Source organism: Buteo buteo, chromosome 11 (genome assembly GCF_964188355.1).
Source record: "Buteo buteo chromosome 11, bButBut1.hap1.1, whole genome shotgun sequence".
NCBI classification, from domain to species: domain Eukaryota; kingdom Metazoa; phylum Chordata; class Aves; order Accipitriformes; family Accipitridae; genus Buteo; species Buteo buteo.
This window is the reverse complement of record NC_134181.1, coordinates 1500543-1516062: the sequence shown is the minus strand read 5'-3', so window position 1 is coordinate 1516062 and position 15520 is coordinate 1500543. Positions and strand designations below refer to the sequence as shown.

Genomic DNA, 15520 nt, shown 5'->3' with positions numbered 1-15520 from the left:
TGCGGCCCTGCTCTCCTGGGAGGCGAGAGCTGCTCCTGCAGGGTGATGTAGCAGCAGGTAGCACCGCAGGCCCTGTCCCTTCCCCAGGAGCGGGCATGCTTGGGCTGCTGCTCCCCCTGCATGTCCCCATTGTCGTCCCTCCCGTGACTCCGACAGGGCAGGAGGAGACCACCACAGTGCGAGGCAGCTGTGCTTTACTGAGATGCACTGAGCCATTTACAGCGGGAGCACCGGGGTTAGAGCAGGGACCCATCCCCCTGCAGCCTTGGCAGGCTCCTACTGCTCCAGGGGCAAAGCAGAGCACGGCACAGGCACCGCTGTCTCCCAGCGGGGCGAGTTCGGTGTCCCTCAGGCTGAGCGCTAGCAGTCCCCATCCCCTTCCAGCCGCGGTGGGGACGGGCACAGCCAGTGGCAGAACCCCAAGGGGTGCTAGGACCAGGGCCCAGAACTGTCGGCCAGCAGCATGTCCACCTCTGTCCGTTGCAGCCAGAGCCGTTGCTGCCTCTCGCTGCGCAGCTCCTGCCCGTGGTGGTGGGTGCGGCAGGCCTGCCCGGCTGCGCAGGTGCCGGCATGGAGCTGCTGGCAGGTGGTGCAGCAGTAGGAGGGCAATGCACCCCGGCGCAGGCAGGAGTGCAGCTGGTAGCAGGGCAGCTCGGGGGCTTCCTGGCTGGGGGAGGTTGGTGAATTTTGGGGCTCCCCTGGCATTTGGGGGCTTCTGCTCCCTGCAGCCAGGGCGGAGAGCGGGCTGCCAGCCCTGCTGAGCTCCTGCTCCAGGAAGAGGAGAGAGGAGGAGGTGTCCGGGTTGGGGTTGCCCATGGAGGGCACCGGCTCCTGCCCACACTTGCCATCTCTGTGGTGGTCCCAGCTCCTCCTGGGCACGATTTGAGCACCCCGCGGGCTGCCAGGGTCCCTCCATGGCACTGGGGGGGCTGCGTCCTCTCCCCCTGCATCCTCGGGGCCAGCCGGCGTCTCCTGGTAGAGATCCACGCTGTCGCCACAGTTGGCAGCCGCCTCGTGTCGTGTCCCCAGCTGCTGCAGCATCTCCACGCAGGCCTCCATGTCCCCGGCCAGCCGGCGTGCCTCCAGCAAATCTTCGGCGCGCAACCGGCGCGGCTGCAGCCGCCTCACCACCTCCGCCAGGATCTCGCACTCCAGCCGGCAGGCGAAGAAGCCGCAGGCGGCGGCGACCAGCTCGGGCTCGGGGAGCAGCCGGGTGACGGCCAGACAGTGCCGGCCGCGCCGTTCATAGCCCAACCGGCCGAAGCTCCGCACCAAGTCGTCTTCGGGGAGGGCTGGGCGCAGCGAGTGCACATATGCGCCGGAGAAGGTCTGTAAGGAGAACGGGGAGGGGGGGTACAGCTGGAGACACCCTGCCGGCGCATCTGTCGTCCCCTCACCGGTGCCGCCACCGCCCCGGTCCTCACCTGGACGGTGCCGAACTCCTTGCGCCAGGGGAAGAGGTAGAGGTTGACGGCCGCCAGCTCCAGCAGCCGGAAGGCGCCGGCCAGGCCCCGCAGCGCCGGTCCCGGATCGGGCCGGTCCCGTAACCCGCGGGCCAGCAGGACCGGGGCGTCCTCCTGCAGGGCCCCCAGCACCGCCGGCTCCCGCCGCAGCCGCTGCCCCAGCCGCTCCCCGAAGGAGGGGTCGGAGCAGGGCCCGGCGCGGCCCAGACGGAACTCCCGCTCCAGGCAGCGCCGGTACTCCTGCCGGTACTCCTGCCGGTGGAACTCCTCCTGCCGCAGCGCCGAGCCCGCGCACATCCTGGGGGTGCAGCAGCGTGAACCTCCCCCCCTCCCCAAACCCCGGTCCCGGTCCCCAGCCCCGGACCCCCCCCCCTTTCCCCAAAGGCCTCAGCACCCGTCGCCGGTCCCGCTCCCTTCCCCTGCCGGTTCCGCTCCCCGCACGGCCTCGCCTTCCGCTTCCCGCGCCACGCCCACCGCGGGCTGCGACGTCGCCCGGAGGGGCGGGGCCCCGCCCGAGGCTCCGCCCTCTCAGGGGCTGAGCTGAGCCGCCGCCGACAGCGCCCCCTGGTGGGCGGGGGGAGACACCCCACCCCACCCCCCCCGGTGCCCCGGTCTCCCCCCTCCTCCGGTCGGGCCCCCCCCGCCCCGCAACACGGCCCGGGACAGGGGGCTCGGCCGGCCCCGGCCCCACAGGACCCCCCGATCCCACCCCAGGGATGGGGAGCAGTACCTGGCCGTGGGTGGCGGGGAGAGGGTTGTCCGGGTCGCCCCCGCGCCCCCCCCCCCCCGCTGCCTCCTCACTGCAGGGACTCCACGTAGGACAGGGCGCTCTGCAGGGACGTCAGGCAGTACCCCTCCTCCCCGATCAGGTACCTGCACCGGCACGGCCACCCCACCATCATGGACGGGACATGGACACGGCCACGGTACCGCTACGGCCACGGCACTGTCGTGGCCAGGACACTGCCACGGCCACCACACCACCATGGCCACAGCACCGTCATGGCTGGGACACTGCCACAGCCACCACACCACCACAGCCATGGCAGCCACGGCCGGGACACCGCCATGGCCACCGCACCACCACTGCACCATCATGGCCGGGACACTGCCACAGCCACCGCACCATCATGGCCAGGACACTGCCACAGCCACCACACCATCACAGCCATGGCACCGCCACAGCCAGGATGCCGCCACGGCCGCCACACCACAGCCCTGTGCTCACAGGAGCCACAACTCCCACCCAGCTCCCTTCCCCACACCGGCAGCCCTGTCCCCAGTACGGGGTGAACAGTGTACCCCCCACCCCAGGGGTGCCGGTGTGGCCCAGCACCCCCCCCAGTCACCTACCCCTCGTGGATGAACTCCTCCAGGGCGGCACACTCGGACAGCAGCTGGGGCAGCCCCGTCTGCAGCACCACGTAGGACAGGATGGGCAGCAGGTCGTCCGCACCGCTGCCGCCAACGGGAACCGTCAGCCACGCCGGCAACGCCAACCACCGGCCCTGCCACCCCACCGGTAACGGCAACCACCAGCCCCGCCACCCCACCGGTAACGGCAACCACCAGCCCCGCCACCCCACCGGTAACGGCAACCACCAGCCCCGCCACCCCACCGGTAATGGGAAGCAGCAGCCCTGCCACCTCACCGGCAATGGGAACCACCAGCCTCGACACTCCACCAGCAAAGGAAACCATCAGCCCCACATCTGAACCCTGGCTGTGGGGCTGGCTACCCTCTGAGCCCCCCCTCCCCCAGCCCCCATACTCACATGGCGGCAGAGGCGGGGGTCCGGCTGTCCCGGGAGCCGCAGTATTCCTCGGCACACTCGCAGATGCCACGCAGGGCTCGCACTGTGGCACAGAGTGGGAGCTGAGGGTCACCCCGACACCCTCCCGGCCCGCCCGCCCCCCGCACCAGCATGGACCCCCTCGGCCCCGCACCGATGCACTCCAGCTTCCTGCGGGGACAGGTCTCCAGCGGGATGAGGCGCAGGTCCTTGACGGCGGAGCCGTACGCCGGGCAGCCGGGGGCCGTCGGGAAGAGCCGGGAGGACAGCCCCATGTCGGCGGGGCCGGCGTGCCGGTGCCGCTCCATGCTCCGGGCCAGGGCCGCCTCGCGGGGCCGGTGCACGCTCCTGTGGGCAGAGAGGCGAGGGGCTGCCGGAGAGGGGGCCGGGGGGGCCAAGGGGGGGCCCAGCCCAGTCCTGGGGCTGCGGTACCTGTAAAGGGCCAGCAGCGGGGCCCAGAGCGGGGGGAAGAAGGCTTCCTCCAGGCAGGCCAGACACTGGTCCTTGCCGGCGGCGGTGTTGAGCCCCTCGAAGGCCAGCAGCGTCAGGGACAGCAGCCTGTCTGGGAAGAGCAGAGTTACGCAGCACGCTCGGCGGGTGCCCGCAAGACCCCCCCCGTCCTCCCCACCCTGCACCCCGAGTCCACCTTGGCTAAAACAACGGGGTGTGGGGGGTCCCCTCCTCCCCCAGAGACCCCCTGCGGGCCCCTCGACCCCGGCGGCGGTCCCTCACCGATGGCGTTGTGGATGTCCCGCACGATGCCCTTCAGCTGCTCCGGCAGTGCCGCCTCCTGCCCGGGGCCAGCCGGGGGCTCCCCGGGGGCCCAGCTCTCGGGCGATGCCAGGAACCGCTCCAGGTCCTCGAAGGAGCTCTCCCGGGGGGTCTGGGGGGCTGCCGCCGGCCCCGGCCAGCCACTCTCCGCCTTGGGGGTGCCGGGGCCGCCGTCGGCGAGGGGGGTGCTGGACAGGCTGTGCCGCAGCCCGGCCGGACCGTGCTCGGGCACAGAGAACATGCAGTGGAGGCTGCGGGAGGCTCGGAGCCGGCGGCCCCCCGGCTCGGCGGGCAGCGAGCCCCCGGCATCCAGCGAGAGGAAGGAGAGGCCGGTGGGGGAGGCAGGGGCGGCATCGGCGGTGCCCTGGCTGACGGCCGGGTAGAGGCGGGCGTACACCGCGCACTGCAGCTGCCGCAGGAGCTGGGCGATGGGGTGCTCGGGGAAGCTGGAAGCAGAAGGAGGGGGTGGGCAGGGGGGGCCAGGGGCAGATAGGGGACACCGGCAAGTGGCCGCAGCCCCCACGCTCCGAGCAGGGCCCTTGCCCGCCCCGGCGCTACCTGAGGAGGCAGGAGAAGAGCCCTGACACCAGGGAGAGGTCCGCCGGGCTCCGCTTCAGCCTGGCCTTCCATTGCCTCGGCCAGTCCTGGGGAGCATCAGCAGCGGGTCAGTGGGGATGGCACGGCACCCTGCCCACCACGGTGCCTGGAGACAGCACAGCACCCTGCCCCAGCAGCACCCAGGGGTGTCAAGGCCTCTTGCCCCACGGCACCCAAGGACAGCACACGTCCTGCACCCACAGCACGGTCCTCTGTCCCCACGGCAGCAGCCTCCGGCGCGTACTCACGTGGTCCTGCTCGTACTCGAGGACGGCGGCGTAGAGGGCTCTCTGCTCCTGCTCCTCGGGGGTGAGGGCCACGCTGCTGGAGAATCTCCTGGGGATGCAGCAGTGCTGGGTGAGGGCACCCGCCAGCGTGGCCACCGAGGTCCCCGCTGTGACGTCCCCGCTGTGACATCCCCGCTCACCTGTTGGCAGCCTCCTGCAGCCGCAGCCGCCGCTCCTCCATTTTCCGCTGCAGCTGGGCCACGGCAGAGTTAAGGCTCCAGAGTCCCCGCACCACCGCGGCACCCAGTCAGCACCGCTCGCCCACTGCCCCCGGCACAACCCGCTGCCCCGGCACGGCGACGGCAGCCTGGGGGCCGGGATCAGCCCTTCTCCCACCTCCACCCCCCCAATCAGCCAGGAGCAGGACAGGACCAGGACCCCAAAAGCCTGTGTGGGATCGGTGCAGCCCAGGGACAGGGCACAGGTGCCTGGGCAGCGCGTGGGACTCTGCCGGAGCCTGGTACGGCCGCGGGGCTGGCCCTCAGAGCTCTCCCCACACCGGGAAGGATACGGTCTCCTCCCGGGCCTTGGCGATCACCAGGTTCTCCATCATCTGCCGCTGCAGGGACAGCGTCTGTGAAGCAGGAGATGTGTTGGGGATACCTGCCCAAAGCCCACGGCCACCAGTGTGGCCAGCATGGAGCAGGGGGTCCCCCAGGGACCCTCTCCCCTCCCAGCCCACCAGCAGCAGCCCTCCCCCCGCCGGCCTCCCACCCGTCAGGGCTCCCCACTTGCCAGGGAGGTCTTCTGCAGGGCCTGGCTGGGGTTCAGCCGTGCCACCCGTGCCTCGTAGGCAGCCTTCAGCTTCTGGTTCTGCAGAGACGCCTCCTCCAGCGGCGTCAGCTCCCTGCCGGCAACCAGCCCTCAGCACCCCACCGCGGGGCACGGTGACACGACCCGGACCCCCTTCCTTGCCGTGCCCCCCCCAGCTTGGGACCCCGGCAGACGCCAGCCCCCCGTGTCCGAGCCCACGTACTTCCGCGCGCTCTGCGCCTCGGCGATCTGCAGCTTCTGGAAGATCTCCGGCGGCAAGAAGGGAGAGAGCTTCCCCCCCTCGTCCGAGAAGACCCTGCGATGCCTGGGGAGGGGAGCAGGGCCCCCGCTCCGCTCCTGCGCAGCCGGTTTTGCCTGGGCTTTCCCTGGGGAGCGAAGGACAGCTCAGCCGGCCCCCCTTCCCCTCACCCCCAAATACCAGCCTGGACCCCAGGTGGGGACCCAGCTCCCCGAAAAGGCACCCCACAACCCCCGGCTCACCCAGCGCCGCCGCGATGGACTTGACTCTTTCCAGGCACTGCTCCGCCAGCTTCAGCATCTTCGGGGTGTCGGGGGTGACCCCCTCACCCCCGTCTGTGGGGACGGGCAGGGTCACGGCGGGGGGGGACACCGGGCCCGCCGCCCCCACGGGCCTGCAGAAAGCACCGCGGCAGGGGATGGGGGAGCGGGCATGGGGGGGTCGGGGGGGGTCCTGCCCTACCTGTCCCTGCCGCCTCCTCCTGCAGGGCCTGGGCGATGAAGGCGATGCTCTTCAGGTACTCCATGTAGGCCTCCTGCCAGACAGATTTGGGGGGGGGGGGGAAAGCGCTGAGCCGCGGGACCCCCGGGCAAGGCGGGGGGTCGTCCCGGGGACCCCCAGCCTCCGCAGCGTCTCCCATGGCCTCGGTGGGACCCCGACCCTCCCGGTGCCCCCAGGGCCGGAGGTGAATCCCGGGATGGTTTTGGGGGGGTGCCATCCCGCCCCGCTCCGCGCTCACCCGCGGCCGCCCGGCGCTGTCCATCTCCAGGGCGCCGCTCGCCGCCCTCATGGCGGTCTGCAGGGCCCGGCCAGCCCCGGGTCCTCCGGGTCCTTCGCCGCCCGCCGCGGCCATGGCGGCGGCCGCCGCCGCCGCCCGGAACGACGCGATCGAGGCGGCGGCGCCGGGGGAAGGCGGCGGAGCCGGACCGGCGGTGAGGTCCTCCGGCCGGCAGGGGGCGCTGCGCCGGGCGGGGCGGGGCGGGGCGGGCCGGGCCCGCGGCGGCGGCGGCGGCGGCGGCGATGAAGCGCGATCGTCGCGGCCGGTTCCTGGCGGCCGCGGGCGGCCCCGGTGCGGCGGCCCCTGAGTCCCGGCGGCGGCCCGGCACGGCGGCCCGCGGGACCGAGGCGGCGGCGGCGGTTGTGGCGGCGCGGCCCGAGCCCCAGCCCCAGCCCCCCGCGGGGTGGGCCCCGGCGGCCGCTGCCTGGACACGGCCCGCCGCCCTCGGCGGGGCCCCGGAGGCAGGTGAGGCCCGGGCGGGGCGGGCTCCGCGGGGAGGCCGGGGAGGGGGGTAACCGGGGACGCAGCCCCGCGGGGGAGGCGGGCAGGCCCGGTTCGGCCCCGCCGCCCGGCTGCGGGAAGCCCCGGGGCGGGAGGGGAGCGGGGTCACGGCCGGTAACCGGCCCGGCCCCGGGGCAGGCAGGGGTCCGGCGGTCCTCGGGAACGGCGGGGAGCGGCGGTCCGGACCCCCCGAGTGGCCGGAGCCGCTGTCGGTCGTTCCCGCGGGTGGGAGGTTTCTCCCGGGGGAACGGAACCGCTGCGTGGGGTGGGGGGGGGGAGCGGCGGGCGTGAGGCCCGCCACGGAGGGGCTTCTCCCCTCTACCGGGGAGCAGACCGGCCTTCCCGGGGCTCCGTGCCACCGGCAGACAATCGGGTGGCTGGATCTGCCCGGTGGCCGGGGCAGGGATTTGCCTGTTTGCGTGGCACGTCTTCACCGCTGAAGAGCCGAGGCTCCCGGTGCCCGGTACGTAGTGAGGTAAGGAGCGGTTTCGGCAGCACGACGAGGGGAGCTGACCCTCCCCTCCGTCCTCCGGTGCTCTGCCGTTGTCCGGCCCTGGTTTGGAGGTGGCCGATGGCCGAACGTTTTGCTGTCAGCATGGCTGGAGGCAGGAGATAAGTTTGACCGCCAAACGGTTCAACGTTGGGTGTCAACGACAAATGGAGGAAGCGCTCGCACGTGCCTCTGGGACGGCACCCAGGCTTGGCACGCACCGTCCTGGCCCTCCAAAATGCTTCCCCCCATGCGTGCTGCCCTTCCCGGGCTCTGTAGGTTGTCCCCACCGGTGGTCTCCAGTGTGCAATGCGACCCTGAATCGCTCTGAAGGCCGTTCATGTGGTTTTGGTGATGGCTGGCAGAGGGCCGCAGGCAGGACCCTGCTCCCTCCCTGTCCCCCCGCAGGTGGGGGGACCGGAGGGTTTAGAGCACAGCCGTGTTGCGCCAGGGCTGGGAAGAGGCCACGTTGGGGAGTTTTCCCCACACCAACAGGCAGTCAGGGTGCAGCGGAGGGATGGAACAGTGCTCCGCAGAGCAGAGATGCTGCAGGATGGGGAGGGAGGTGGCCGGGCAGGCTTACGGGGCTGCCGGGCAGGAGAGCCGGGCGGTCAGTGAACCGGGAGCGGGAAAGACGCTTTACATCCTGCCCCGCTGCTCCGGGTTGGCCTTACTCCCCCCTCAAGAGCTCCGCGTCCCCAGCTCCGCCGCAGGGCACCGTCAGGGTGGCTGAGAAATGGCGCGTCTCAAAAGGGCTGCAAGAGCTGGGGCGGCTCAGGCTCGCAGCGGCTGAGGGACGTGACTGCTGGCTATAAATACTTTAGAGATAAACGCTGGGGAGGGAGAAGAACTACTTAAGCCGAGGAACAGTGTTGGCAAAAGCACAAATGCGTGTGAGTGAGCCCCAGGAACGCCGCAGCTGGGAGGAGGTTCCTCCGCTGGGGCAATTGGGCGAGAAAGGCTGATTTTAGGGTCAAGCCAGTTGTGGAGCAGTCCTGATCTGCAGCGGGGGGTCAAAGGGAAGGTCTCTCTCTTCCTGCCTGGCTTTTCTGTGCTGGTGCTGAAGCCAGGGCTTCAGAGGCAGCCTGGATCAAGGGAAGGGGAACATCTTCCAGCACGCCAGTGCCTTCGGGCCATAGCTGGCCACCGTACTCTTGCGGCAGGCACCCAGCGGCTGTGTTCAATCCTTCTCCAGCAGGAATTGGCAGAGCTTTGAGCACCGGGTATTGTCGTCTCTGCCATGGGAAGTTCTCCTCCAGGAGCCTGCGCAATGCTTTCGGGAAGGTGCCTGTGATGGGGGAGAACTCAGAGAAGCAGCGCCGCGTGGATCAGGTCTTCTTCACCGACTTTCAGCGGCTGGTCGGCGTGGCGGTGCGGCAGGACCCCGCGCTCCCCCAATTCGTCTGCAAGAAATGCCATGCCCAGTTCTACAAATGCCGCAGTGTCCTCAGGACGTTTATCCAGAGGGTGAACGCGTCTCCCACGGGCCACGTGAAGTCGAAAGGAAAGTACGTTGTCGTTCTTTCTTCCCAGGAGTTATAAGGAGTAGTAAATTGGTGTGTGTTGGCGCATGGTCCCTCTGTAACCCCCAAGACCCCACTGTGCTTTTCTGGCTTTTGCAGGAATGGTGCGGGCCAGGCCCAGCCGGGTACAGAAGGAGGTGCCTCCTGTCTGGGTGAGTGCCCGCTCCCAGAGCTGCTTTCCTTTTTTTTTTCTGTGATACTGTCAACAAAGGGCTGGGTTTTACGGGTGTTGAGGAACGACCACCCGGCAGGGCGGTTCCTGCGTCCCTCAGCACGGGGACCGTGCCCTGGTCTGCCTCGTTAGGGTTCCTAAGGTTCCTAACCCTCCTCCCTCTGCCACAAGCTCTCCCCTCTGGCTTCTCGGCAGGATCCTCACTGGGCAGCAGCCTCCCCGAGCTGAGCTGAAGAGGCTCAGGCTCATGCAGGGGTTGCAAAGAGCAGAGTGGGTCTGGGCCAGCTGCCATCAGATGCTGGGGGACAATGAGAAATACACTTTCAGCTGTAAAATTAATGATATTGGTAGTCAATGGGAGAGCCCTCACCCCGGTCCATCTGCATGCCGCGCCTTTAGGCTGTCTCCCACCCACCTTCTGACGCAGAAGTGCAGTGCAGGAGCGGGTCTGCAGCCCTGTCCCCTCCCTTGAGGGGGGAGCAGGTCCCTCCCTGTCCCTCCCCGTGGCTGGCTGTGCCCTTGGCTGGCCCAGGGGACTGACTGTGCACATGCTGCCTCTCCCCTCCGACAGTTGACCTGATCACCTCCAGCCCCCAATGCCTGCACAGCCTGGTGACGTGGACGCACACACACGCCGGGAGCTGTCCATCGGTGCCCAGCCTGCAGAGCGTGCTCTCCTCCGAATACTGCGGCATCATCCGTGCCGTCTGGGGCTGTGGGGACGGGCACGACTACATCATGGATACGGATTCAGACTGTAGCACGGTGCTTGTCGACAACGCCTTGTCTGTCAAACGGGAGTGGAACAAGGGCACGGCGCAGCGCTTGACTGACAACGGGGCAGGGGCAGACAATGCTGAGGCTGTTTCTGCTCCCAAACCCCAGCATGCTCCAGTAAGGACAACTCCTTGCCAGCAGCCCGCAAACAAAGGGACCACATCAGTGCCACTGAACGTGGAGAATGAGCCGCCGCAGAACAGGGATTCATCTCACTCGCAACTGGACAGCACGGCGTCCTTACAGGAGAAAGCCCTGCCGCAGCCCGTGTCACCACTGAGCAGTGCCACAGGTAAGGGATTTGCCTTCCGATCTCCCTCCAGGCCTCTGGGGAAGGGCAAAGAGCTGGAGAGCTGGCCCAGGGAGCAAGAGTGGGGCTGGGCCCCCTCCTCGGAGACTGCTGCTCCTCAGGGAGGATGCAGACTCTGGCCGGGGAGTGCTGGTTGCCCAGAGAATAGCCTCTGAGCCTTGCAGAAGGGAAGGGGGAACACTGGGCTCCGGCTGACTACGTCACACAAAGAGCCAGTCTCCTCGCCCTGTGCACTATTTCCCCCTCTGATAGAAGGGCCGAGACTTGGCCATTCCTTAGCAGGCTGCACCTGGCTGGCGAAACCCTGCTGCCTTGCTCTTGCCAGGGGATACATGCCCGCCAAGCGGTGCAGAATGCTCCCTGGTTCTCCAGCACCACATTTGCCAGATGTTTCTTTCTGCTTAATCCAAACCCTGTCCGTATTCCAGCAAGGAGAGGTTTCCCCTCCCCTGGTGCAGGTGATGCCAAACAGCAAGAGCCCCTTCTGTCCGCAAAGAAAAGTTGCCAGGTGGGCTTGCTCGTGGGCCAAGTTAACGTGGGTTTACTATTGAACTCCCCCAAACACCACTTCCAGAAGAAAGGAATTAACACCCCTTTTGAGTTACAGAAGTCAGGGTGTGTTTAGCTCTGATAGCCACACGAGATGTCTGCTGCTGTAAAGAGGAATGGCAGCTGGGACTCGCCTGGGGACGAGTCTTTCGATTACAGAGCAGGTGTCATGGGAGAAACCAAAAGATGCTCATGGGAGCTGCAGGGTAAAGGTTCTCCTGTCCCTGGGGTGCAGGTAGAGCGGTCTCCAAGCACACAAGACACAGAGTTTGGTTTAAATAATCATTAACTTGTCATGGAGCACGTATTTTCGCATGATATGAGCCACACCAAGTGAACCTGGAGTGGTTGGTTTCTTCTCAGCAGCTGTCTTCGCTGGCTTGTTTTTGCTGCTTTTCCTTGTAACGCACCGTGTTCTCCTTCATTCCCTAGGACAGTTGAGTGGGAAGCAGGTTCTGTCTGCAACGTCGGATGAGCGGGTAAAAGACGAGTTCAGTGACCTTTCTGAGGGGTGAGAGAAGAGTGGGTTTAAAATAGCCTAAATGTCTTCTTTGCGAGTATGAAATGACCCGCCTCGGAGAGCTCTTTCTCCACGAGTGACCTGGCCCTCGAGGCCCCTTGGAACTGGCATCCGAGGCGCAGAGCAGTGGCTCTGCAGTGGCTGTGATGAAGCTTATGCCGCTGACGCGCTGAACTCCCCTCCTCGCCGCCTCCGCTGCAGGGGGGCGGTTTGCACAGCGGCGTGTGTGCGTTTGCACACGCGTGCGCTCTCTGTGTTTGTTGGCTGCTTCCAGCAAACCTGGTCCTGTTTTGGTTCCCCCCCCTCCTCTGCTCTGGGGAAGGAACTGTGCAGGGGGTGTGGGGGGCTTTCTCGGTCCCGGGTGCCACCGCTCCAGCCCCTCAGCCTCAGAGCAATTCCCCTTGGTGGCTGCTCTGGGCTGGGGCTCTAGAAGAGCGGTCGGTGCAGGAACGCAGGCGAGGAGTGGCACTTGGAGAAATCGCCCCGTTTGCTCATGGGGAGAGCGATTAAATGGGGAGTGGGAGGGACACTGGCAGCTTAGCAGTCTTTATGATCAAAGATTTGGCTAAATCCAGTCCTTGGGAGTCTAAAGCACCAAATGGCCGAGTGCAGGCTTACTTCAGTGTGTCAGCTAAAGCTGTCAGCTGTCATGTTAAAAGTGCTGCAACAATTTATTGCCTGTTTCCTGGCTTCAGAATTAATTGCTTCTTGTATGGCTTAGGACTTAAAAGGAGGAAAAAGAAAAACCCAAACCTATGTGGCTGCTACATATGAGAAAATACAGAATGACCTGCAGCTTAATTAACCTGCGCTGGACAATTATATTACATTCTTGCTCTACAAAATTACTTTTCCCCGTATAGAAAGCGGTAGCAACATCCCTCAACAATGAATAGATCTTTTCAGTAACAGCCGTTTTTTGTTCTCCTGACAGTGGTTCAATTATTCTCACAGAGATCTAGTCCTAAAAGGACCCGATTTTGCTATTTGCTGTGTTCACCGGTGCTGTATTTGCCTGGGGAGATTACAGGGGAGGAGAGCACGTGGAGCCTCGGCCGCCGTTGCCGTGCTGTGGGGGAGATGGATTCATGGGGAATGAAGAACACGTAGTGCTGCTGCTGCAGACGCTAGTGCTGAAGTGCCAGCCCGATGCTGCATCAGTAAAGGGCATCTTCTCTCTCTCAGGGACTTCTTGAGCGACGATGAAAATGAGAAGAGAAACGTGCAATCTTCAGATGACTCCTTCGAGCCTTACCCTGAAAAGAAGTAAGGGGCTTACTGTGTGGTTAGCAGAGCTCACTGTGAATGAGCAGAAGGGCTGGTGCCCACCTCCGCTGCATTTGTGCTGCGGTGGACTCGGCTGGGCCAACGTGATCGCTTTCCTTTATGGCCTTGGTTCCCTCCACGTCCCCACCTGGAGGTCACAGTGCTGCCCCAGCACCCGTTGTTCCCCGAGCTCTCCATCGGGTTGAAGCCAGGCCACATCCCTCATCCCCAGGCCTGGCACTAATTACTGCAGCTCGGCTCACGTGTATTTGATGGCGTGCATGCTCCTGCTTTGCCAGGTCAAGCATCAGGCTAAGCCGTCAGACCAGGTGTAACATTTGGGGACAATTAGGTGGGAGGACTAAAACCAAGATCACATATTAAACCACTGTCCTTCTTCCTTGTTCCTTCTTGAAGGGCTTCTAGCAAGAAAAGCGACAGCAAAGAAGCAAAGAAGGCAGAAGAGCCTAAAATAAGGAAGAAGCCAGGGCCAAAGCCAGGCTGGAAAAAAAAAATCAAATGTGAAAGGTAATAAGGAGCAGGCGGCGGCTGGGCAGCACCCCACGCTTGGCACGCTGGCTGACAGCAGGCCTCTGCTTTGCAGGGAGGAGCTGCCTACCATTTACAAGTGTCCTTACCAGGGATGCACGGCTGTCTACAGAGGCGCAGATGGCATGAAGGTGAGTTCAGGGTTTGCTCCTGTCTCAAACCTCTAGCTTTGAGTGTTACGGAACAGTTTCCATATGACGAGAGGGATCTGTGACAGATGTAGTTCACTGCCTAGCTCCGCAGGAGGTGGGAAGCCACTAAATGAAGCAGTCTGAGGCCTTTTCTGTGCTCCTAAAAGCACCAGGAGCTGCTCTGGCTCTGCATGCTCCTCCTGTTCTGGAAGTCTGCCGCTGGCTCGGCAGCAGCCCTTGGAACAAGCTCCGCTGTGTCCTGTTAAAGCCCTGCTGTCAGGGGTAGATTTGGATGCAAGTCTGGTTTTTCACAGTGAAGCAGTGCTGATGCATGAGCCTGCCAAGACGGGGGTCTCATTTCTTTGGGGGATCCAAGTTTTTCAGTGAGGAAAATGCAGCCCAGCAGTTAGAAGCTCTGTCCTTTCTTTACAGAAACACATCAAAGAGCATCATGAGGAGGTTCGGGAGAGGCCCTGTCCTCATCCTGGCTGCAACAAGGTGTTCATGATTGACCGGTACCTGCAGCGTCACGTGAAACTCATTCATACAGGTGTGTCCTGGCGGGCTTTGCTCCCAGCAGATGACGGGTGTGACACCCAACGATTTGTTGTGCAAGACTGTGCGGGGTGTAAGAACGGTCTGCCTTGCCTGTAAACCTGTAACAGGCCATCACGTGGGGGCTGCGAGGCAGGGGGAGGAATTCAGACTCCACCAGTAAGTGTGGGCAGCTGCGTGTATGCATTTCATGTACTAAGAAATCAGCAGAATCAATGACTTCCTCCCTTTTTCCATTGCAGAGGTACGTAATTATATCTGTGATGAATGTGGGCAGACCTTCAAGCAACGCAAACACCTCTCGGTCCATCAGATGCGGCACTCGGGAGCAAAGCCCCTCCAGTAAGTGCACACCAGCCATCCATTCATAGCTTAGAAAAGGGTTAGAAGGGGTAGTGAAGTTCTGCAGAGCTCTCACAGTGAATGCCCTCAGCACAGAGTAATTTTGTGATACAAACCCTGCCTGTAGCTGGCGGTGTCCTGGCTGAATCACTTTAAGTGTTCATCCACGCATGCTCCAGCTCCAGAGCTTCCCGTTGCTGAGCAAGTCTTATGCCTTCTTCTACTCCTGTTGCCCTTCAGACCTCAGCAGGTGAATGCTCAGCTACCAGCAATGAGCTGCAGGCCTGAGGAGGAGAATCGTGTTGCATGACTGTGTAGGAGGTGCTCTGAGGCTGCAGTCATCTTCTGATGGGCTTATTCAGTGTGACAAAGAGTGAATACCACGGCTGTGGTTTCAGGCTTGGTGCTGAGCCTCTGCTTTGCCTTGCAGGTGTGAAATCTGTGGTTTCCAGTGCAGACAGCGAGCATCGCTCAAGTACCACATGACCAAACACAAAGCTGAGACAGAGCTGGAGTTTGCCTGCGACCAGTGTGGGAAGCGCTTTGAAAAGGCCCATAACCTTAATGTCCACATGTCCATGGTGCACCCTCTGACCCAGACTCAGGACAAAGCCAAGCCACTGGAGCCAGAGCCCATACTCCTCCTAAATACTTCAGGGACTTCAGAAAGCCAGGCGGTAAAGCCAGAAGTGACTGCACAACAGGAGCCCACCTGAGGGGGACAGGGAAGCTTTCCCAGTCCAGCCCTATAGAAACCATATGGCAGAGTGGAGATTTTTAATCTACATTTTAGTCTCCCAAAGAACTCAGTGGAATTAGCTTCAGCTTGCTCAGAAAAAGCTTGTTATCATGCTGTGATTCTCCATGCTCACGTCTGATTCAGCAGTGTTGTACTAAGAGTCTGTCTAATCCCAGGGGAATGGATGTTCGGCAGCACCCCTTCGTGGTCCCCCTTTTCCCCACGCACACAGTTGTAGAAGCAAAGTTGGCTGCTGCCCATACAGAAGTGCCCTCAGGTGGCTCTAAGGGTACATAGGCCAGTGGAGCAACTTTAAGCAGACATTTTGTTTTGGAAAAAAAAAAAAAAAATTCCCAAAGCAAGTCTAAACTGAAATTTGTAACCTACTTTTTATT

At 64.1% G+C, this 15520-nt stretch overlaps 2 protein-coding genes across 4 annotated transcripts; one reads left to right on the top strand and one right to left on the bottom strand.

Moving 5' to 3' along the window:
• Window positions 1-52: 52 nt before the first annotated feature.
• On the bottom strand, window positions 53-6824 carry LOC142036535 (VPS9 domain-containing protein 1-like). Of its 2 annotated transcripts, XM_075039778.1 has the most exons (16): window positions 6663-6824; window positions 6386-6458; window positions 6166-6258; window positions 5888-6050; window positions 5647-5758; window positions 5423-5485; window positions 5052-5104; window positions 4873-4960; window positions 4586-4671; window positions 3989-4473; window positions 3689-3818; window positions 3411-3604; window positions 3239-3320; window positions 2817-2921; window positions 2194-2336; window positions 1624-1761 (listed from the first exon to the last, which is right to left on the bottom strand). In XM_075039778.1, the coding sequence occupies exons 1-15, from the start codon at window positions 6774-6776 to the stop codon at window positions 2261-2263; spliced, it is 1917 nt and encodes a 638-aa protein (XP_074895879.1). In that variant the 5' UTR covers window positions 6777-6824; the 3' UTR covers window positions 1624-1761; window positions 2194-2260. The 2 variants fall into 2 exon arrangements, with proteins under 2 accessions (XP_074895878.1, XP_074895879.1); XM_075039777.1 differs by lacking the exons at window positions 5423-5485; window positions 5647-5758; window positions 5888-6050; ... (1 more) ...; window positions 6386-6458; window positions 6663-6824 and adding an exon at window positions 53-1329 and having other exon boundaries at window positions 1425-1761.
• An 83-nt stretch (window positions 6825-6907) lies between these two features.
• On the top strand, window positions 6908-15514 carry ZNF276 (zinc finger protein 276). 2 transcript variants are annotated; one of them, XM_075039776.1, is made up of 11 exons: window positions 6908-7166; window positions 8891-9200; window positions 9315-9367; window positions 9959-10456; window positions 11456-11534; window positions 12729-12809; window positions 13227-13337; window positions 13414-13489; window positions 13922-14039; window positions 14287-14386; window positions 14817-15514. In XM_075039776.1, the coding sequence occupies exons 1-11, from the start codon at window positions 6944-6946 to the stop codon at window positions 15100-15102; spliced, it is 1935 nt and encodes a 644-aa protein (XP_074895877.1). In that variant the 5' UTR covers window positions 6908-6943; the 3' UTR covers window positions 15103-15514. The 2 variants fall into 2 exon arrangements, with proteins under 2 accessions (XP_074895877.1, XP_074895876.1); XM_075039775.1 differs by having other exon boundaries at window positions 8888-9200.
• Window positions 15515-15520: the final 6 nt, after the last annotated feature.

Excerpts from the sequence above, each read along its gene's own strand:
- LOC142036535 (XM_075039777.1), bottom strand. The coding sequence starts at position 4,657 with ATGGAAGGCCAGGCTGAAGCGGAGCCCGGCGGACCTCTCCCTGGTGTC. Across the intron at positions 3,819-3,988 it reads GGACATCCACAACGCCATCG|ACAGGCTGCTGTCCCTGACG; the intron begins GTGAGGGACCGC and ends TGCTCTTCCCAG. Across the intron at positions 1,330-1,424 it reads AGGAGTTCGGCACCGTCCAG|ACCTTCTCCGGCGCATATGT; the intron begins GTGAGGACCGGG and ends TTCTCCTTACAG.
- ZNF276 (XM_075039775.1), top strand. The coding sequence starts at position 6,944 with ATGAAGCGCGATCGTCGCGGCCGGTTCCTGGCGGCCGCGGGCGGCCCC. Across the intron at positions 9,368-9,958 it reads AGGAGGTGCCTCCTGTCTGG|TTGACCTGATCACCTCCAGC; the intron begins GTGAGTGCCCGC and ends CCCCTCCGACAG. Across the intron at positions 13,338-13,413 it reads AAAAAAATCAAATGTGAAAG|GGAGGAGCTGCCTACCATTT; the intron begins GTAATAAGGAGC and ends TCTGCTTTGCAG.